The sequence below is a fragment of the Elephas maximus genome, chromosome 23 (genome assembly GCF_024166365.1).
Source record: "Elephas maximus indicus isolate mEleMax1 chromosome 23, mEleMax1 primary haplotype, whole genome shotgun sequence".
Taxonomy (NCBI): Eukaryota; Metazoa; Chordata; class Mammalia; order Proboscidea; family Elephantidae; genus Elephas; species Elephas maximus.
In genome coordinates this window covers 60,228,014-60,251,190 of record NC_064841.1, presented here as the reverse complement: position 1 = coordinate 60,251,190, position 23,177 = coordinate 60,228,014, and the positions used below count along the sequence as shown (strand labels likewise).

General features: G+C 49.7%; 1 protein-coding gene across 1 annotated transcript; it reads left to right on the top strand.

Moving 5' to 3' along the window:
* The first annotated feature begins 3,587 nt into the window (after positions 1 to 3,587).
* On the top strand, positions 3,588 to 14,265 carry URAD (ureidoimidazoline (2-oxo-4-hydroxy-4-carboxy-5-) decarboxylase). Its single transcript, XM_049867414.1, is given in 5 exon segments — positions 3,588 to 3,675; positions 3,678 to 3,752; positions 13,677 to 13,719; positions 13,825 to 14,189; positions 14,192 to 14,265. Coding segments are annotated over 5 exon segments (645 nt in total).
* Positions 14,266 to 23,177: the final 8,912 nt, after the last annotated feature.

Here is a 23,177-nt window from a genome sequence, read left to right as displayed (position 1 = left end):
TTGTGCATGAATGAAAGTTGTCTTATTTTCTGGCCACCTTTTCTTTGATAGATTTGATTGGTGAGATGGTCAAATAGGAAAAGTTAACCCCCAGAGTGCTTTGCATAAATATCAGCATGAATTTCTGAGTTTGATTTTTGTCAATTTTTTTTTTTGCCTATATTACCTGTATTGCTTCTATATCCATGACCATCTAGTTGCTTAACCTTTTATGTTTTAAAGGTTCGTCGTTAGTAGCTTATACGGAGTTCCATTATTATTCCATAGGTATAACAAAATAAAAGGAGTTTAGGTTTCCAATCTGGTGGAGAAAAGCTTATGTAACTTAATGTACCACAAACCAAAACCAAACCCGTTCCTGTTGAATCAATTCTGACTCATAGGAACTCTATAGGACAGAGTAGAGCTACCCCCATAGGGTTTCCAAAGCTGTAGTCTTTACGGAAGCAGATTGCCACTTCTTTATTCCATGGAGCAGCTGGTGGGTTCGAACCCCTGAGCTTTTGGTTAGCAGCTGAGCACTTCACCACTGCACCACCAGGGGTCCTTTAATGTACCCTAAATGTAGCAATACCAGTAGTATAGACCCTTCCCACCATGTGCACCAGTATATCTATGAGCCAAATGAGTTTCAACTTGCAGACCCAGATGTCTACCTTCTGCTGTAAAGGAGCTGAGAACTCCCAAGATCTGAGCCACAGGCAAGAGCTCCTATGGCCCTGGGGAGACCTGCAGTGTGGAGAGATAAGAAGGGAAGATGGTATGGAGTCATATAAAAGGGATGGAGTATTGGAAGTACGGAAGTGCAGTGAAACCAGGATCCTGTTCATCTTCAACTTCTGCTCTGCCTTCCTTTCCCACTTTTAGCCTATGCCCAGAACAAGGGTGGGTTATAAAGAAGAGGTGGGAGGGAAAGCTGAGGAGTGGGGTAGATCAGTAGTGGGGCCCTGACAGGCTATGTCTTTCCCTTCCTCACCTATTGTGCAAGAATATTCTATAGAATATTCTATTCCAACAGAGTGATGTTGTACCAGTCAGCACCAGAATTAACCGAAACTAAGAGTTTTTTAGTTTTTTTTTAAGAGTGGTGGTGGATGGAGGGAGCAGGGAAAGATGGGTATTGGGCTGGTGGACTGTTCTGTGGCCAGATCTGCTTGGACAAGGAAAGCCGTATGTGCATCTCTGGTGGCAGAAATGAAAAAAAGGAAAAACCTGTGGTTGGCCCAAATGGAGAGATTATACACCGAAGACATTATATTATATACCTACGGGATTCTGTGCAACAGGAATCATTTTATGCACTTTTGTATGTTAACTCATTTAATCTTGGCGAAAATTCTGTGAGGTAAATACTGTTAAGGCCCCAAAACCAAAACCAAAGCCATCGGGTCAATTCCAACTCATAGTGACCCCCCAAAACAGAGTAGAGCTGCCCCATAGGGTTTCAAAGGAGTGGCTGGTAGTTTCGAACTGCCAACCTTTTGATTAGCAGCTACAGCTTTTAGCCACTCCATCAGATACATCAACCTGCCAAATGTCAAGTGGTAAGTGGCAGAGCCAGGATTAGAACCCAGGTGGTTTGGCTCCTGAGTCCATGAGTCTGAGCCTCCACTATGAGATACAGCTGGAAGCTATATATGCACCACACGACATACGTGTATGATGTATAAGTATTAACCTTTTCTTCCTCTCATTGCTGGTAATGGCAATCCATCTGGCATCGGATTGGCCCCTTTGAAAACCCGATTCCATCAGCTTCTCTTTAAGGGCTGAGGTCTCCAACAGTCAGGATGTTATGGCTCAGGGTGAGACCCACGCTCAGGAACTGTCCACAGACATAGTGAGGGCAGAGTCTGTGCCAGCTGGTAGATTGTCACAGGCACTATCGCCTCTCCTGTGACTGATGTATTCACACTAATGTAGTTGTTCTCCTATTGAATTTTAACTCAGATGAAAGTAAACTTGGAATGACTATGACTCTTGGCAATCCGTTTGCATTTTTCATTCTAGAGAGAAATAGTAGCAATGTCTTTATTTTTAAATTCTGACCTCTTTCTTTGACTTTAAAAAAAAACAGTTGCTGTGAAGCCAACTCTGACTCATGGCGACCCCATGTGTGTCAGAGTAGAACTGTGCTCCATAGGCTTTATGGATAATTTTTTGCAAGTAGGTCGCCAAACCTTTCTTACAAGGCGTCTTTGGGCGGATTCAAACTGCCACCCTTTCAGTTAGCAGCTGAGTGCGTTAACCATTTGCAACACCCAGGGACTCCTCTTTGACTTTACCTTCCATATTATTTTTGTTTTGTGTATGTTAGGTGCCATCGAGTCGGTTCTGACTCATAGCGACCCTAAATACAACAGAATGAAACACCACCTGGTCAAGCTCCATCCTCACAATCGTTGTTATACTTGAGCCCATTGTTGCAGCCACTGTGTCATTCCATCTCACTGAGAGTCTTCCTCTTTTTCAATTGCCCTCTACTTTACCAAGCGTGATGTCCTCCTCCAGGGACTGGTCCCTCCTGATAATATGTCTAAAGTACGTGAAGTTTCGTCAGCCTTGCTCCTCACCATGTGTATACATGAGAAATATTAGGGTGTGAAATTTAATCTATGCAGTCATGAGTCAACTAATTTATCCCCCCCAACTCCCAGTATTTATTGTGTGCCTACTATGTGCACAGTTCTAGGCACCCAAGATAACAGAGGCAAACAAGACAAAATCTCCAGGCTCATAGAATCAGATGGGGGCCAAGTATTTGCAAATAAATAAAATAGACAAAATCATTTCAGATAGGGATAGACATATTCACGAAAAAAATAAAACATAATGGTGTTTGAACGATGACTGCCAATCAGGCAGAATAAGTCCACAGACACCACCCTGTTTAAGGGGAATTTATTAAGTACTGGCCATGTTAGGCATCGAGGATACAGAGAAAGAGTAAAACATGGTACCTAGCTGGGTGATACAAATGATTAACACGCTCAGTTGCTAACCGAAAGGTTGGAGGTTTGAGTCCACCCAGAGGAACTTTGGAAAAAAGGTCTGGTCATTTACTTCCAAAAACCCAGCCATTGAAAACCCTGTGGAGCGCAGTTCTACTCTGGCACACAAGAGGGTGCCATGAATTGGAGTCGAGATAACAACTCCTGAGCCTCTGTAGCAGCAGCAACCTACAGATTGGAAATCAAGTTCCAAGTGGGTTGACCTAAGTGACCTTCCTTTGAATGATCAGGGAAATCTTCCTTGGGGTCACAATGACATCAAAATATGAATGGCGCCAAAAGCATGCCTGGCTCGAAAGCAGAGTCAACCACTGCTCCTCAGCTGGCTTTTATTATGACACCAGCTTGAAACATTCACTCCTCTCGGGTCTTTGCTCCCTGGATCAAGATCTTAAGCCTGTGTTTGTTCATTACACAAGCCTTCTGAATCAACTTCTCCCAGTGGCATTTAAAACACGTGAAGCCAGTATTGCGTACAAAGCCAGCCTGTGCGTGTAGCAGATAAAACTTGATGAGCAGAGTCGGCCCAGTCGCCCTTCCCGGAGTGGAGCTGGCCGCCTCTCGGCCTTCAGTTGAATGGGAGCACTGGACATGGAGGAGGTCAACTCCACGGACTTCAGAGAAGACTTTGTGGAAGTGTTTGGGAATGGCATTGAGAGATGTCCTCTCAGTGCCCATTCTCTGATCTGGAAGACTTAGAGAAGCATTTTTGTGCCTTCATCGATGCCCTTCCACAGTCAGGTAAAGCTTTCCTGTCCAACACAGAGAGCCTCTACAAAGAGATTTCCATGGGGATTATCAAAATCTTTTTAGATAGTTGCTTATCACTGATATACATTAAAACCTGGGAAAGCCAGAACCTGTGTAAGGTGGAAACCTGTCAGAGAAGGAACACTCAGATATTTCCCACTAACAGAGATCGAAAGAAGAGTAGTAAGACTGCACCCTGTCAAAGGCGTGAAACTGTGGAGACCCAAAAAAAAGGCAGTCCCATCGAATTCCGGCTTTCTCAGGTTTTACTGTGTTTATTTAGCTATTCATGTTTCAAAGCTCAGTGAGTTTCCCAAAGCTCCGTAAAAGAGAGTCAAGCCCTCGCTAGGCGTTAAACCCAAAATGGAATGAAATAAACTGTCTTCGCTGAGGAGAGGGGCCCTGGTGGCCTAGTGGTTAAGAGCTAGGCTGCTAACCAGAAAGTTGGCAGTTCGAATCTGCCAGCTGTTCCTTGGAAGCTCTGTGGGACAGTTCTACCTTGTTCTATAGGGTAGCTATGAGTCAGAACTGACTTGATGACAATGGTTTTCTTTCTTTTTAGCTGAAGAGAAAAATATATATATATATTAGAGCTACGAGGTCACAGGAAGGAGGAAGCAGTACGGTCTCCTCCTCAGGCCATGACTCACAGGCTGAGGGCCCACCCCCTCAGCCTCTTGCATTCACTTTGGGAATGCCCTGTATGCAGGAGAGGAGACAGCCTGATATCACACTATCTCTGGAGCCCAGGGGAACAGAGCAGATGGCTGACATTTTTACTAGAAAGGGCCAGTTTGGACTGGGCTGTGGAGGAAAGTCAACCCTTTCAGATCAGCCACTCCCTGGGGGAATGAGAGGAGAGATGGGAATCTGAAGGACTCCTTCTGGAGAAAGGGGAAGAGATTACCCATTTTCTCTGGGGTGGGTAGGTAGAGAAAATGAGGCGCTTCCGGGTGTGAGGTGAAGCAATGAGGGCTGCAGGTTGAGGCAGGCCCCATGTGGCTCAGGATGGCACTCACAGCCAGTCAGAGACCAGGGTTAGGTGGCCTCATTGCTGTCCCTGATACTGCAGCCCTGAAGTAGACGGAAGGGGTAGTGAGGACAGGGCTGCCTTCATAGACAGCCCTTCCACAGAGATATGGGGGTGAGGAGGGGGAGAATGCTGGCTGTCTTTTTTTCTATGGGACTCCGGGGGTGGTGCAAACAGTTAACGTACTCAGCTGCTAACCAAAAGGTTGGCGGCTCAGGTCCACCCAATGATGTCTCAGAAAAAAGGCCTAGCGATCTACCTTAAAAAACTCAGCCCTTGGCAACCCATGGGGTCGCTGTGAGTCGGAGTTAACTCCATGGCAACTGGTTGATTTCTGTTCTATGACAAAACCAACCAACAAAGTATTGCCATCCTAGACAGTTTCCGATTATCAGATGAAAATCTCCAAAATAAGGAAATCATTTTAATTTGTTTTAGGCAGATCTCTTTTTTTTTTTTTTTTTAGGAAGAGTAGGGAGACCTGGTGGCCCAGTGGTTAAGAGCTTGGCTGCTAACCAAAAGGCTGGCAGTTCAAACCCACCGGCAGCTCCTTGGAAACCCTATGGGGCAGCTCTACTCTGTCCTATAGGGTCGCTATAAGTCAGAATCCACTCGACAGCAATAGCTTTGGTTTAGTTTTGAGGAAGAGTAGAGGATACTGTTATGAAATCAAATGGACAAAAGAAGCTGGGCAGTGCTGACATCCACACTTCCCGGCACCTCTTCAAAGCTGAACGAGCCCTGGTGGCACAGTGGTGAAGCTGCTAACCAAAAGCCCGGCTGTTCAAACCCACTAGCTGCTCTGCAGGAGAAAGATGGAGCAATCTGCTCCCATAAAGATTACAGGCTTGGAAACACTTTAGGGCAGTTCTAATCTGTCCCATAGGGTCACTATGAGTTGGAATTGACTCAATGGCAACAGATTTGTTTTTTTTGGCTCCAAAGCTGAGCTTTGCAGCTGCTCTGTGGCTCAGGCAGGAGATGGTAGAGAGAGCTGGTAGACAGAAGACCTTGTAACTTAGTAAGTCACAGGAACAGCCCAGCCCCACGCTGGACAAATGAATTGACTCCTGCCCATGAGAACAAAGCCTGCAGAGCAAGCAGGAAAGAGCAAGAGGTCAGCCAAGCCCAAGTTCAAGATGTTTGGCAGAAGAATGGGGGAGGCAAAATGAAAGCCTTCTAAGCCAGAAGGGGAAATGATTTTTAAAGGGTGTGAGTGACCTTACAAGTGACCTTTTTTCTTACTAGGAAAAAAGAAAAAGGAGAAAAGTCCCGTGATGTCTGTCAATACCCAAAAGGTTGGTGGAACGGGAGAAGCAATACATTGAGAAAGCGAGATGGCATGGAGGATTAAATCTATTATTCATTTGTTCCTCCAGTTATTCAACAAACATTTATTTCCTGTTATCTAGGTTTCAGGAACTTAGATAATAGAAGAAAAATCTCTCTTATTTCCACCATCTTTTCCACCAGGACTCACCCCAACTCGTCTGACCAGAGTTTCTAGTTGAGGTTAAATTTAGTAATCGTCCTAAGCACAGTGGGGTTGGGGGCATAATCCGGAATCTCTCCTTCACTCCTGATCCCTCTCCTGACTCCGTGGAACCTCTGTATTCTGATTCATGTCAGCATCCAAATCACTTAGTGAACATTGGGACTCAATATTGGGATGTTGTTAAGTGCTCTGGAGTTGATTTTGGACACCTAGCAACTCCTTGTGACAGAGTAGAACTGTTCCATAGGGCTTCCTAGCTGGTAATCTTTACAGGAGCAGACCACCAAGTCTTTTCCCACAGAGCCACTGGGTAGGTTCAAATTTCCATACTTTGGTTAGCAGCCAAGCACTTAACCATTGGGCCACCGGGGCTCCTTACTGAGATACTAGGATTCAATAAAGATTTGTTGAATGAATGAATGGCCTGGTTCCTAAGGTGATCTTGAAAGATGATGGATCCTGGCTTTAGGAACAGTAGTTCAGTGGGATGGTGGGTCAGTGGAACCAAATGGCTGAAGGAGTGTTGGGCCAACTGGACAATGTTTGCTTCTGCACTAGGCACAATTACCTGAGGGACTTCCCCTCTGGTGAAGGCTGCTCCTTACTCCTCTGCTAGTGTCTACACTTCCCTTAGATGGACACGTGGGCCCAGAGTCTCAGTGCTGGGTGACTCTCCATATCTAATCATCTTAATGACATAAGATAGATGACATTATCAATCATAATAACAATAGTTGGACTACCTCAAATTTATTGACTTCTTACTGCTGCCATGTTCCAGGCACTTTTCCAAACATTGAGCATTTGTTAACTCATTGAACCCTCATAACAACATTATAAAACAAATATTATCATACCCATTTTACAAATAATAAAACTGAGACAGCAAGAGATTAAGTAACTTGAGCAAGGTGGCTGAACTGAGACTGAAATTCTGACAGTCAAGCCAACGGCTTTTGAAGGATTTTCCAGAGGGCTAGAAACAAAGTATAAAAACTTTCTAAGGCTTTCATTCATTCATCCACTCATTTGTTCAATTAACATTAATGCTTGAGGCCCCAGACTCCACGTTTGTTTTTTAAACAAATAAAATGGGATTTTTTTTTGTGCATAGCCTGGCTTTATCCCTTGGATAGTCAAGAACAAACTAGGTGTTATGAAGTCTTTGAATTATAAAACTATAAGGGGCTTTGGGGAGGTATTCAAGAAAGGGTGATCTACCTACCCAGTGACTTGTTATGGGTGATCTAAGAAGATGGCCCACCATGAAAGAAAACTGAAAACCCAGTTTCTAGAGAAAACCAAGGTTGACAGTACATTTAAGTTGTTATGATGACCATTGGCCAGTAGATGGCAGGCCAGGACTAATATTCAGGTCCAGCATTAGCTTGCAAAGTATCCTCTCTAGCCAGTCAACTCCAAAGGTTAAAGATTAGGGGAAGGAGCCTTGGTGGTGCAGTGATTAAGTGTTGGATTGCTAACCCAAAGATCAGTGGTTCAAACCCGCCAGCCACTCCGCAGGAGAAAGACCTGGCAATTTGGTTCCAGAAAGAGTACAGCCTTGGAAACCCTATGGGGAGGTTCTACTCTGTCCTGTAGGATGGCTATGATGGTAATAGGTTTGGCAAAGATGATGAAGAGACTTTCCTGGTAAGAAGAATGGCAATAGTAAAGGAAGAAGGGTTGAAACACAGGCAACTGTCACAATAGAGTTAATTATGCATCCCTTTTTGGTATTTCAGAATTGCAGTGATAATGTCACAATTCATTATTTAATATTTATTACAGAACATATTTGTTGGATTAATTAATGAATTATCCAGTAGTAATTCCCTTATAATGCAGGATATAAGGTTTCTATATTACAACGAACTCATTACTGTCCAGTTGATTCCAACGCATAGCAAACTTATAGGACAGAGGAGAACTGCCCTACAGGGTTTCTTCGGCTGTATACTATGGGGCAGTTCTACTCCGTCCTATAGGGTTGCTATGAGTCGGAATCGACTCAAGAGCACTGGTTTTATAGTCTTTACTGAGACAAATAGCTGAGGAGCCAGCTGGTGGTTTCAAACTGCTGTTAGTAGATGAATACTCAGTCACTGCGTCACCAGGGCTCCTTTAATGGTGTAATACAGAAAGAGTTCCTCTCTCTATTTCACTATCAGAATGTTTTCACTTTGCTGTTAGTTGCCATTGAGTCAATTCTGCCTCTTGGAAATTATTCAGTCCAAAAATATTTAGCACACCTTCCCAAGAGTGATGTCTGTCAATAAATATTCAGTGAGTGCTTACTATACCCCAGGCACTGTTTTAGGCACCAGGGAAAGAGTACTAATCAAAACAAGTCCCTGTCCTCAAGGAGCTTACACTCTAGTAAAGAGGGATAGGTGATTAACATAAATATATACTAATAAATTAACATAATAACAAAATAAAATAATTTTAGATTCTATACTTATTATGAAGGAAATATATTACAAAGGAGGTCTTTCGTAGAAGGTGCCATTTGAGTTCAAAACTGAAAGATGAGAAGGAAGTAGCCAAAGATCTAGGAAACTGGAATGAACTTGACACTTTGGGGGCAGAAAAGGACCAAGGTGGTTGGAGAACAGTGAATTGTGGAAGGATACGAGGAAAGAGGGGAAGGCAAGGTCTAATCACGTAGAGCATTCTAGGTATAATAAGGAATTTGTATTTACACCGTTTGCAATGAGACGCCATTGAATTTGCCTTCTGTAATGATCATGGAGAGCAGACACAGGGAGATCAGGTCAAGGGGTTATTACAGCGGTGCTAACAGTGACAGATGGTGGCTAGTTGGACTAGGGTTGTAGTAGTAGAAATGGATGGATATGGTTGGAGTCTCAGAACAGATTTTAAAGTTAGAGCCACCAGGCTTTATTGATGAACTTGGTGGGTGGGGGCAGATCAGAAACAAAGAGGAATCAAGGATAACACTTTTTTTTTAAAACACGCCTTTAGTTTGATCAACTGGATGAGTGATGGTGCCATTTTCCAAGATGAGGAAGGGATAGAGGATGGGAGTATGCCAAGTTTGAGATGTCTTATTGTCATCCAAATAAAAATGTTGACTACTCTGTTTGACCATAACCAAGGAACTCAGTGGAAAGAAATGGGCTAGACTAGATTTGGAGGTCATCAGAGAATTGATGGGATTTAAAATCATGGGACTAGATGAGAGCGCTTAGGGCATCTGTTAAATAGAGAAAGGAAGAGGTATGATTACTGAATCCCAGGGTGGTTCGAAGTTTGTGGTCTGGCAGAGGAACGAGAACGAGTGAAAGTAAGCAGTGGTGTCTCAGAAGGCAAGTGATGATAATCTTTTAAGAAGGACAGAGGGCAACCATGTGACATTTTCCTGGGACACTGAGAACCAAGAAGACAGAGCATTGGTCATTGGGCAAGACATAGGTCATCTGTGATATTGATAAGAGCAAACTAGGTATGGTGAGCCTGGTAGTAGGAACTGGGAACAAGAGGTGAGGAAAGAGAAACATAGAATAGGCAACTCTTTTGAGGAGGTATGTTATAAGAAGGAGGAGAAAGATAGGGAGAAATTAGAGGGCAAAAAGGAATCAAGGAAGATTTTTGTTTTGTTTATGGGGTGAGTGATTCTAACGTATGTTTGTGCGTTGATGGTGATGAAGTGGTGGAAGGGGGAAACTGATGTTCAAAATGGTAGCAACAGTCTTTGAGAAAGAAAGAGGGGCTGGCTTCAAGAGCGCAAGTGGAGGGGTTGGCCTTCCATAGAAGGGACAGCCCATCCATTGTACCAGGAGGGAGGACACAGTAATGGGCACAGATGCTGGGGTGCTGGTGGACTGTTCGGGGGTCCTGGGCCTTTTGCCTGCTCTTTGGTGACCACCACTGCCTGCCCAGTTCTTCTCCTTTTGAAATAATGAGTGTCTGCTCTGTGCTACCTGGAAACTCTGGTGGTGTAGTGGTTAAGAGCTACAGCTGCTAACCAAAAGGCTGGCAGTTCGAATCCACCAGACGCTCCTTGGAAAACTTATGGGACAGTTCTACGTTGTCCTATAGGGTCGCTATGAGTCAGAATTGACTTGACAGTAATGGGTTTGTTTTTTCTGGTTTTTGGCTCTGTGCTAGGAACTCTTCTAGGTGCAAAATTTCATGACGTGTGGTCCTCACAATATTGCATGTCCACATCTCCACCCCTAGACAGGATATAGGACATGGAGCGCCAATGGCACTGACGGTAAGTCCAGGATTCTGGAAAAGAGTGAAGAACAGGCAGCACTGAGCTGGCCCTGTGAACCACGGGGCATCAGCTGTCCTAGCTAGAACTTAGGCATTCCAGGTGAGAGGACCCAAGCACACAGCAGGCAGGTAGGATGGATCCACCTGCAGTCGCCTGCCTCCCGCTGGGGACGTGGTGGAAGGTACGTTATGGATGCAGCCTTGGAGGAGGAACTGGCTTCCTGTGAGGTCGGAAAGGCAGACTCAAGGGATCAGTAGTTTGGGGCAACGAAGATGGAGTCTTTGGGCTGAACTGGGTCAGGTTCTCCTCTTCCAAACTACCATCCACTGAGGAGCCCTGGTGGAGCAACGGTTAAGGGCTTCACTGCTAAAAGAAAAGTTGGTGATTTGAACCCACCAGCCACTCTATGAGAGACAAGACCTGGCAATCTGCTCCTGTAAAAATTACAGTCTAGAAAACACTAAGGGGCAGCTCTACTCTTCCTATAGGGTCACTATTCCGAGGCACACAACAACCATCCCCTACCTGACTCCCTGCAAACTTTTCCTTTTCACTGCAGCCAAGGGCTTTGTTTTTGTTGTTTTGATTCAAGTTATCTCTTCGTAGCCTCTTTTCCTCTTCTCTTTACTCCCTACTGTTCTTGACCTCCTCCCTCTCGCCCCTTCCTTCTCCTCCCCACAAAGTGTGAAAACGTACACTCAGTCCTGGGCAAATATTAACCAGGAGCAATGGTTCCAAGGGGGCAGATAAACCCAAGGGGAGTGAGAAGCAAGGTGTCGGTCAAGAAGGACAAGTGGCAGGCCTGGTGTGTGTGAGATCAGCCCCTTGGTACACCAATCTGTGCACCCAAATTGACGTCATTGTGGAGAGGTCAGCTCAGAGAGCCCGGTGGGGGTCGGTAAGGGGACAGACCTACCACCAATAACTCCATAACTATTCCTCCTTCAGCTAGGGCTGGTAAGGAAAGGAAGCTGAGGAGTGAGGATCCTGTCAGAAGATTGTGTTTCAGGATCCCCTGGCTGTCCAAGGGGACCATGGAATGAGGAAGCTCCAAGACGAGTGCAGGGGCGGTCTTACTGGGTCTGGGGGTGCCCCAGGACTCACATCACCCTCTCCCAGCCTGGGCCATTTCGGTCCCAGGGTGAGGTGGGCTGGGGATTCAGGCCAAGCTGTGTCACGTCGAGTTTTCAATGCCTGAGGGGCAGGGCCCATAAGAGGGATTCTAAGACACTGGTCTTAGAGTTTATAGAGATGGGATTATTGGTGACACCAGCTTCGTTTTAAACTCCTCTTAACCTTAACCTGAAAGTGCCTGTGATTTGGTATCCAGGTTCCAGGCACAGCCAGCTTCTGGCTAAGTGACCTTGGGCAGGTCTCCTAACCCTTTCTGAGCCTCCATCGAATCCTCCCTTGAATGGAGATGTTACCCCCAGTTCTCCATACCTCTTAGGATGATTGGTTGGTGAGTTAGATGAGGCCACCCCAATTATCCTTTAATTGGGCAGACACTATAAGGTTGGAGTAAGGGGAGGTGATACCATACTTAAGGTCCCTGGGTGGCAGAAATTTGCCCTGAACTACTAACCTAAAGGTTGGTGGTTCAAACCCACCCAATGGTACCACTGAAGAAAGTCCTGGCAATCTGCTTCCATAAAAATTACAGCCAAGAACACTCTATGGAGCAGTTCTACTCCATAACACATGGGGTCACCATGAGTAAGAATCTACAGTAGAGTTCTTTTTTTTTTTAATATACCATAATTAAAGTTTTTTTTAAAAATGTTCCCCTTTTCCAGTTGAGCGTGATGCCTATCCCCAGCACCAGAGCCAGACAACTGCTTTGTTGAGATACAAAAAGCCAGGTACTTTCAAGCCACACTCTTGGCTGGGAGATACACCCCCCAACAGCTCCACTGGGTTTACTAGGACTAATAATGATGGCTCAGCCCTGATCGTTTACCAGGCATTGAGCACTGTGTTTCAGGTAAATCCATTGTCTCTAATCCTTACAACTACTCAGCAAGTTAGGTGTCATTACCCTCATTTTATTCCCCACGCGTCCATCAGTCTGTCGTACTGTGGGGGTCTGTATGTTGCTGTGATGCTAGGAGCTATGCCACCTGTATTCAAATACCAGCAGGGTCACCCATGGCAGACAGGTTTCAGCTGCGCTTTCAGACTCAGACAAACTAAGAAGAGGGACCCAGTGGTCTACTTCTGAAAGGAATTAGCCAGTGAAAACCTAATGAATAGCAGAACATTATCTGATATAGTGTCGGAAGACGAGCCCCTCAGGTTGGAAGGCACTCGAAATACAACACAGTGGCTGCAACAGTGGGTTCAAGCATAGCAACAATTTTAAGGATGGCGCAGGACCCAGCAGTGTTTCGTTCTGTTGTGCACAGGGTCGCTGTGAGTCTTAGCCAACTCGAAGGCAACTAACAACGACACGAGGAGTCTCTGCTAACCATGTCTGAAATGGTGCCAGACACAAGCTCCCTCGCCCAGCTCCAAGGAGTCCAATTCTCTTCTTAGACTTAAAGTCCCTGGAGGTTCCAACCTTAGGCCCAGGGAAGGAGAGGTGTTCTTCCTACAAAACGCTGTTCTCTGGAATGAGACCCAGCAGAGCGATTGTGAGTGGTACTAAATGATTTGTAGTGGTAGGAGGTAGTGACTTTCCTAAATGCAGGAAAGGCCCTTTAACTCAGAGGGCTATGGAATTCCCCCTGGAAATGGGCTTCCTTGCAGTTAATCATCTGTGAGCCCCTTTGGATGCCTGATTCCAGAAGCCCCGAGCTCACACATAGGGTTACAAAGTCCTGGGCGTGTGTTTGCCTAGCTCCATGGATGTTATTCCTACGGGTCCACCCCGCCCCAGCCCGCTCTCCTTTGGAGCAGCGCGAAACCCATTCCTTGGCTTCTGCAGGAAGTCTTCAGACCATTGCGTCCGGCCCTCTTCGACATCAAAGCCCCCCTGAGAGCAAAGGACTTTGAAAACCTAAGAAATACTCAGGCTCCTTATCGCGTCCCTGCTCCCTCCCGAGCAAGTCATAAATTCCGAGCCTCCGCGGCCGCCCCCTCTCCCCTCAGCCCCTCTCGCCCCAAGGTCTCAAAAGACAAACCTGTCACTTCCCGCCCCGCCCCCAGGTCCTGGCCCCGGCCGAATGAAGCAGAGAGTGAGGCGCGCAAGGTCTGGGACAGGTTGGAGGGACCGGCGCAATGGGCGTCCCAGCGCCGCCAGAATCGCCCGGTGGCCCCCTGCCGCCGCTTAAGCCCCTGCTCCTGCCCCTCCCAGCGGCACAGGGGTGCCCCGCGCGCTCCGCCGTGCGCACAGCACGCCACCTCGCCCCCCCGCCCCCCATCGCTCGCTCGAGGCCGGCGCGGAGACGCCCCCGCGTGTGTCTGTGCCTCTCCGCAGGCCGAGGGGGTCTCCTGCTCTCGGACCTGGCGGGCCGCAAGCTGCAGCGGGCACGCTCACGGCCGAGTCGTAGTGCAAGCAGAGCGCAGCGGGCCTGCAGAACCTGCGTGCCAAAGAGCGGCGCCGGCGGGCCGAGCTCAACGCGCAGTACCGCGCGCGCTTCGGCTTCGCCTGCGTGCCGGCCGCGCGCCTCCGCCACCCTTCGGCCGTGGAGGGCCAGCTGGAGCGCCGGCTTCACTGCCCGGCCTGGGCCAGATGAAGACTCTCGGCCACCTGCGCCCCGCCGACCTGCTCGGCGCGGACCCCGCCAGGCTGTAGCGGAACACCCCTGGGCCGCCATCAGGCCACGCGGGGCCTGGAGCTCTGCGCCCGGGCTCCAGGCTGACGCCCGCCGGCCGGGACCGGGTCTACACGCGCGCACAAAGAGAGGGAACAGTGAAGGCCATCGGACGACTCCTGAGCCCCTTTGCCCCTCAGCTCATCCATCGCCCCTCCCGTCCGGGACGCTTGGCCAGATGTTTAGTGCTGCGCCCCGATTTATTCTGCTCCGCGCGTCAGTGCTGCGCTCCGTTTGCGGCCTGGTGCCACCAGCCTTTGTGGATTCTCAGCGCTTATCCAGCTTGGCTCCCCTCTCTCTCCTGCTAGCCCAGGCTGAAAAGCAAAACCGCCAGAAAGCAAATCTTCGGTTCCCCAGCGGTTTGTCTGTCTGTTTTTCCTTCTCCCACCTCATTTGCTGCAACTTGCCATTTACGTGAGAGCCGAAGAGGCTTTGTCACTTGGGGACACCTACGGGAGCCTGAGCAAGGAAAGCCCAGCCCAGGCTGAGGTTTTGAGCACTGGCGAAGCCTTGGAGGGGCGTGGGCAGCGGAGACCCCCAGCGCAGGGCCAGGGTGGGCAGGTGGCCCATGGGGCAGGGTGGGGGGTCTCCAAACTGGCCGGGCCCCATGCCAGTCCCGGAGGTCAACCTGTGGGCAGTGGGCTTTGCAGAACCACAGACTGCCGGGGGAAAACCACTAGTCATTAAAATAATAATATTCAATGGAGCAGCGCTGAGTGTTGTGGCCCCGGGATGAAGGCGAGACTGCACAGTGCTGATGAGGCGAGTGATGGAGGGAAATCGGTGCCCAGGGAAGTGTCCCCGGACAGAGTAAGCTAGCCCTGGGCAGCTCGCCAACCGTGGTTTTCCAGAGCCCTGGTAGCGCAGTGATTAAGCTCTCAGCTGCTAACCGAAAGCTCGGAGATTTGAACCCACTAGCCACTCTGAGAGAAAAACGTGGCAGTCTGCTTCGGTAAAGATTACAGCCTTGCAAACCCTATGGGGCAGTTCTACTCTGTCCTACAGGATCGCTATGAGTCAGAATCAACTCACAGCAACGGGTTTGGTTTTTTTGGTGGATTGGGCAAACCAGGCAGCTACAATGTCCTGTGGGGATAGAACATCAGACCCATGCCAGGGGGCCCACCACATTCTCTCTCTCTCTCTCTCAGACACACACACACACACACACACACACACACACACACACACAGAGGAGCTAGCAGCCTCAACAAATACTTCTCAGGCTTCTGTGGCAGAGGAGAAACAAGCCAGTGCAGACAGGGTCAGATGAGAAGGCAGAGTGGTTCCTCTAGAAGACAAGAGCCTCCACCCGGGACCACCTCCAGGGTTACAGAAGCAGCAAGGTAACTCCTTTTCCACAGAGAGAACTGTGGCTGCTTCTTTGGGTTCCACAGGAAGAGAGCTCCTGGTGCATTAGAAGTTTTAGTCAAGAAACTCCCTGTCCCCTTTCCCATCTCACAGGTGTTCCCTGCTAATGGGAAGGGCAAAGGCATGAAGGGGGGCTGTGCCAGGGTAGCCGCTGCACTCCCCAGCGCCCCGCAGACCAGGCCTCCCGCCTTCCCTGGGTGTAGGGAGCAGCAGGTGCGCACCGCAAAGGGAGCTCCATGACTCAGTTTCTGTCCTCTGGGCCCCCAGGCAATGGTGGCACCCTGGGCCTTGGGGCTACACGCTAGTCTCCTTCTCTCTGGCCAGGGTAACTTGGGGGCTTTCCACACACACACACACACACACACACACACACACACACACACACACACACACACACAAAAGAAACCTACTGCTGGACGATGAGGATTTTCTAATACCAGATCCCAGTGCCACGGGCTGAGCCTGAGCCTGAGGCTTAGAATAATGCACTGTATTCAAGGCCCCGTGTCCATCTGAGGGGTGAACCCAGCTCTTATATGGGCCTCCAAAATGGAGAGTCTGGCTCTTCACTCGGACAGCAAATGTACTCCACGTAAGATGCGCAGGACGCGCTCCGGCAAGGAGCCCCCACCGGTATTTTTCGCACAAACGCAGAGGAGATACCGGCCAGCCGGGCGTCTCCAATTACACAATTGCATTTCAACAGTTCAGGCTTGTTGGGGAAATTGTTTATTTCTGCAGAAGGGATGCGGGCGGGGGAGCCCTGGATCCGCCCCTTCCAAAAGAGCTGGGGATAGAGGGCGGGCTACACCGTTCATCTTCCAAAGACCCCTGAACGCTTGCGGCGGCGAGGGCTGCGCGGGGCCCAGGGCAAGAGCCGGAGCGCGTAGCTGGGAAGGGCCGCAGCAAAAGCCACTGGTGGCTCTTGCTTTCTCCTTCGGGAGGAAAGAAGAAACGGGGGCCGCTCCTCGGGCAGCCTGCTCGCCTGTGGCTGCCCAAGCCCCAGGGGCGATCTTCTCCAGCCACATCTTGGCTTAAACAGCGACACGCCCTGGGCTCCTGCCGGCCTCCCCTTGGCGGAGACGTTTTGTCGTTCTGTCCTCGCTGCGTAGGATGCGGGAGACCAGCCCCAGCCACAGGGACCGTGGCTACAGACTTGCGCCCTGGGCGCGCCCAGCCAACGTAAGGGGAGCAGATGCAGTTGGTGCAGATTTCGGGGTGAATAATTAATACTTTACTTAGGAATTCGTTAAAAACAACAACAACGGTGGCAACGCTAAGAAGAGGGCCGGGGCTGATTTAAACTTCTATAACTAACAACCCTTCCATGCACGCGCCCCTACGGGCTGAGGACTCCGTCGATTTTTACTTCCCCCTGAAATGTCCAAGCCTACCGTGGCGATTGCTCCGAGTTAAAAAAAAAAAAAAAAAAAACTCGGAGAGCGCAGCTTCGGCTAGGGATCCATGAGCCCAAAGCGAGCCTGGCGCTCACCTGTGGAACCGGGAGATTGAACCGGGCCTCCTTTTAATTAACCAGAGAGGTGTTTTTTTTTTTTTTAATCTGTGCCCACCAAAAGCGTTCACAGAGGCTGATATGGGAAGGAAGAAAGAGGAAAAAAAATCAACACAACTTCCTTGCATAACCTTTACTCATTTTAAATTTGACACATTTCCTCGAAGATCAACCACTGGATATCGGGTTCCAATTCATAAATAAAGGAGAGCTCTTTTCAGAAAGTATTTACTGAGGGACTAAAGAAGACAAAGATCACCTTTGGCACTTGTGAAAATTCACTTGTCATTGGTGTGAGATTCACCATTCTGTAAACTAATAAACTACAGTTAGGGGGTGCCTGTAAAAGTGAGAGGTACGTAGGGTGCGGAAAGTGGTCAGCGCTGTTCCAAGAGCAGAACCTGACAGTTCAGGTACCATCCGGAGGGGCAGGGAGTGCAGACTCTAACTCTGTAGACCATGCTAGTTGGTTTTGTGTTGGGGAGAGGAGGCTTCCAGAATGGCACCGGTAGCAATAACAACATCTGTACAGGGTGCTATGGATTGCAAAGACTGCGCACAGAGTCGCTAATTTAATTTTGCTGTTGTTAAGTGCCCTTGAGTCGATTTAGACTCATAACGACCGCATGTGACAGAGTACAACTGCCCCATCGGGTTTTCTAGGGTGTAATCTTCCAGGAATAGATCTCCAGGTCTTTCTCGCTCACAGCTGCTGGGTGAGTTTGAACCACCAACCTCTGTTAGAAAGAAGCCAAGTGCTTAACCCTTGCTCCACCAGGACTCTCATTTAATTTTGAGAACTTGAATAGCTAGCTGTGAGACCTAGGGGAAATCACCTAACCTCTCTGTGCCTTAGATTCCTCCTTTGTAAAACAGAAGGGTTACACAGAACCAAGGGCCCTGGCTCCCCTTTAGGGAGAGCCGTTTGAAGTGGGCCCAGTGAGAGCTGAACCTTTGCCTGAGTGTGTTCCCTTAGCCATAGAAAATGTACCTGGTAGGGCTTCCTAGGAACATATTTTCATTTGATAAACAAAGGTCACTCCAGGCTCCAGACAATGGTGTGGGAACAAATGTTAATTGAAGACCGTCCAGCATCAGGTGTTTTCTCTGGAGTGGAAGTTCCTCTCCCAGGAGAGCACCGATCCATGAGATCCCAAGTATCTCTCGGTGCTTTAAATTGTTGCCTGTGCTTATACATTGCTATAGGATTAGAGCATGTCCTAAAATGCCCAAAAGGCGCCCATAGACCTGAATTTCAGAAGAAAGCTAGAAGAAAATGGCAACCACCATTTATTTGCATAACTTTTACCCAATGAGCAAAACCAGATTTCTGCACTCAAATATCATCTCCTAGGGAGCTCAGGTGGTGCAGTGGTTAAGAGCTTGGCTGCTAACCAAAAGATTGGCAGTTCAAATCCACCAGCCGCTCCTTGGAAACCCTATGGGGCAGCTCTACTCTGTCCTGTAGGGCTGCTGTCAGTTGGAATCGACAAGCAACAGGTTTGATTTTGGTTTAGCTCTCCTGGAGTTCTTTATTTCCCTAGATCTCCTGGCTTTGAGATATATTTTGGGTGGAACAGCAGGAAAAAAATTGTATTCCCTGCTTGGGATCAGAAAGCTTGGCCCCCACCACAGTAGGAGTGACGCAGCTGTTTTGCCTTATACCACTCTTCTTGCGCCCTGGTCCCTGTGTGGTAAACTGTGGTCCAGCAAAGACCTCCCAGGAATTCAGAAATATTGCCTCAGGTAGAGAGAACCAGACACCCAGTTTGCTGGGAAATAATGTTCTTCACTGGCTTAGGCGGGACACATCTGCTCCTGTGAATGAAGTCTGGGCAGCTGTGGGCAGCTGCAGCCCCTTCCTGCTGTTCAGGACGAACTCACTGGGCTCCATTGTGGCCTGATGGGGCTGGGCAGGTGGTGGGCCCTGGGGAGGCCCCACAGAAAGGACACTGTTATTGATTTCCTTCCCAGAGATGTTAGCTGAGTGGGCTGAGGCAGGGCAGGGTGGGGGTGGCTGGGGTCAAACCATCCTTTGTTGAACCTTCCTTTGTGTGAGATTTCCAACTGAGTGCAATGGCCGAAGGACTCCCTACACTCCAGATTAGGTAGGGATTGAGCCGTTTTTCCATAGCAGTGTAGACTGCCAAGCCAAATCATTTTGTCAGGCATATTCTCTTCCTTCTCACACTTTCTGAATGACCCTGGAAATCCAGGTCAATGCACGGTGGGTGAAGGTTTCCTGTCTGGGGAGAAGAGGCTGTATTATTTGGACCATTTCCTAGATCTCAAAGGAATTGACAAAGTAGACCTGCATGTTAGGGTGGATCAAGTTGGCCTGCCCTATCTAGGTTGCAAGGGTCACAGGCTTCTAGTTTCCAGGAGCCACAAATATGGGGCAGAGCAGGATCCCCCCAGGTGGAGCAAACACCAGCGAGGCATGAATCATCTGCGGAGTCTAAGAGGGTCTCGTCTCCCAGGAGCCCACCCTTTCTGGCCACCTTCCGCTTCCAACCCCTGCCTAGCCGCCCTGGCCCTGGCCACAGCCGATTCCGGAAGCCCCAACCCCCTCCCAGGAATGTGCAATGGCCTCTGGGAGCTGCAGTGTCAGTAACAAAGAGATGTCCCTTTGAAAATCTGGTTGTGGCTTCACCCTGGGTCTTCCTGGCTCTTTCTTTACCAGGGTCTGGATCTCTTTCTCCCCCGACTTTCTTTCTCTACCCTAGTTTCCTTGGGCTCTGACTGCAGCTCCAGCGCTGCCCAGCTCCCTTGGGTGGTTTGCTGAAGGGCCTGGAGACTGAAGGGCTGTGAAGGCCAGGCTGTCAGCAGTGGGGCTTGGGGACACATTTCTGTCCCTTGGGAGAGGGGCTTTTAGCTCAGGCCACAGGGCAGGCAGCCTAGCTCTAAGAAACCTGCCCAGCACCTCGGGCCTAGATCTGAGAACGGCATATGCCGGGCCTCCTCCCACCACTGTGCACCTGTGCTAGAAGCAACCCGCACCGCCATCACCAGAATAAAATGCCATGAAAAGCCACATAGACTGCCTTCCTGTCAGCCACCTTACCCCCCTCTCTGCCTGCTCTGCCACCCAGCCACTTCAGAGGATCCAGCTGGGCCCTCTCTTGGCTGAGAAGGCCACCCGGATGTGGGGGACACTTCCATTCTGAGGGGCCTATCCAAAGACATCATTTATGGGCTTCTTTCCTGTCACCAAACAGCCCAGACCCCAGGACCATGGGTAGAGGCCTCTGTTACGGCCACTGCCAAGGGGCTCATGTTTACGGCAAGAAACACCAATGGTTTCCCTGCCGTTTCCTCTCCCAAGCCTTTCCTCTCGCTTGCCACCCCAAAAGAGCCTCTGGCTTCCCTGTGGCCCAGTCCACCTAGGGTCCACGGGCCCCCAGCCGTGGCCACTTCCCACGGAGCTGGGTGCTCAGGCCAGAGCTCTTCCCCCGGGCAAGCACAGAGACACAGCTGGAAAACCGGGACAATTAGCCAGAGGCCTGCGGCCAGGGCCATAAAAACGCAGGAAGCGGCCACCGTAGGGCGGAGGGAATGGCTGTCCCCAATAAAGTGATTGTTCCAAAGAATGCCAGGATTCCGAAGACGCAGGCTTGAGCCTCGGCTTGGGCTTTGAGAGTGCGGGCCTGGAAGAGGGGTGTGAGGACAGAAAGAGAGATTGGGTCTCCAGGAAGAGGAAGAGGTTTGGTAGATCAAAAGTCCACAGCGCGCCAATTAACCTCCCCCAGGCCTACCCCATCTGGACTGAGGCCACCCCTTTTTCTCTCCCATCACCACTCCAGGATTTGAGTTCTATAATGGAGATTGCAATTTATTTCCAACTTTACTTCTAGGGATGTCAAATGACCCTCGGCTGTCGCCATCTGGCTGGGGAGGGCCGCAGCATGGCCAGCTCACCTCAAGCTTCTGGAACGCTCTGTTTGCGCTCTGGTGCTGCGGAGCAAAGTCGAGTCCCCCTTCCCAGACACAGGCACACACAACCCCACTCACTTTCCCGTTCTTCCTCAGGACTAGCAAAGGGCAGAGGAACCAGCAAGCACAGGAGCCTGCAGATTCAGGCGAGTTCTGATCCCGCCTCGACCTGTCTGCATCAAGCACCTGGGTGATGTCACCTGTAAAATGGGGAGGATGACACTTCCCCGTTCAAGGCAAGTGTGAGAAACAAAGAGATAAAGAACACTGGAAAGCGCTCCAGAAATGGCAGGGTGAGGTGACCGGCGATGAATACCTGAGAGGAGCGCTTGACAATGAGAACAGACAAGTGCAGGTCCCCAGGACAGCGCGAGTGCCTGCGCGTTCCGGGAGAGCTCGAAGCCACCCAGTCCGCCTGTCCAGCCAGCCGGGGCCGACGGGCGCCGCGATCCTCAGATCAGAATCTGGTGGTACGGTCTGGGGCTAGGAGAGGAGGCCCCCCGCCCCTGCCGGCCCACTCCCTGCGGTGTCTGAAACAGAGATAGGGGCGCCGGAGCCCAATCTCGCCGCCCCTGGCCTTTGCGTGGGCAGCTCCTGAGCCAGGCCACTCAGCACCGGCCCACAGCGGCCACTTGGGCGCTCCGAAAACCAAGGGAGGCCGTTTCTCAGCCCTTCCCCACTTGGCACTCCGAGTTTCCCAGAAGCAATGTTTAAAAATGGCCCAGGTTCCCTTCTCACTCCCCGCAGATAAGAAGTAATGGTCTTTACAGAATGGATTACTTTGCAAAGGAGAAAGTGTTTTTAAGGCATAGGTATGATGTAAGACATAAAGTACCTAGTTGCGTAGTTAGAATGTAGGACTTGTGTAAATACCCAGAGAGTATCAGAAGAAATTCTAAACTTCTTTTTTCTTGATTTTAGCCCTTTACTTAAGTATAGTAAACATATAGGTGAAGCCCACTGAACAGTCACAAACCCACGTGCTGTGTAACCAGCACCCTGCTCCAGACCCAGCGCATCCCCAGATCCCTGGCAGTCTCCACTAGCCTGACTGCTACACTCCTAGCCTGACTTCAACCACTGCGCTTTGGTTTTCTAGTTTTTGAAAGCTGTTTTTGAGTCTTGACTGTAAATGCTTAAAAAAAAATAAATTTCTTTAACTTAAATCGCAGCTCGAAGCTAGTCATAATTTATCTCGTGCGGAGGGCGAGTGGTTTTTCTTGAGCAAGAAAGTAGGTGATTCGTGGTGACAGCTGTTTGCGGGGCGCAGTCGCCTAGGCCAGGGACAGGCAGGAAGGACCGGCCCATCTCTGTGGCTCTGCTCCTCGCCTCCCGGGTCGGTCGGCCAGAAACGTTCTCATCAAAGCGATAGTTTCCCTGTTCTTTTCTCTTTGCGCAGAAGGAGCTTCTTAACTGCCCCCTTCCCTGCAAATGCGTAAACACCACAGCTCCGGTCTCCAAACCCAGATTCCCACCCAGATAGCTCACTCTCCCCCTCTCTTTTGCAAGTCTTTTGGTTTCATTCTTTGAACCTGTGATTGGAGGTTAAAGTGCATCAGGTTGGAAGAAGGAAGCTCTTAACAATAAAGGTTTGAATATTTAGCTGTGATCAGGTCGCTGCCCTCTCGCGAGCCACTACCCCTCCCCTTATCTTTTAAAATGCAAATCGTGTTTCGGGGGGTTGTGCGCAGAGTGCGCGCTGCGCCTCGACGTCTCCAGCCATTGGTGTCTGTGTCATTACTAATAGAGTCTTGTAAACACTCGTTAATCACGTAAGGTCGCCGGCCTGGGGCTCCGCACGCCAGCCTGTGGCGGGTCTTCCCCGCCTCTGCAGCCAAGTGGGAAGGAGGTGGGAGGAAAGAAGGAAGAAAGGGAGGGAGGGAGGGAGGAGGCAGGCCAGAGGGAGGCACCGCCTCAGAGGCAGAAGCTCCGCGAGGAGCCAGCGGACACCGTCGGCCCGGGTGCAGCCACCCGCCTCTCCTCGTGCCCCCTGGCCCTTCCCCTTCGGGCGCCCAGCAGCCTCCAGCGTCCGTCCCCAGGCAGCATGGTGAGGTCTGCTCCCGGGCCCTCGCCACC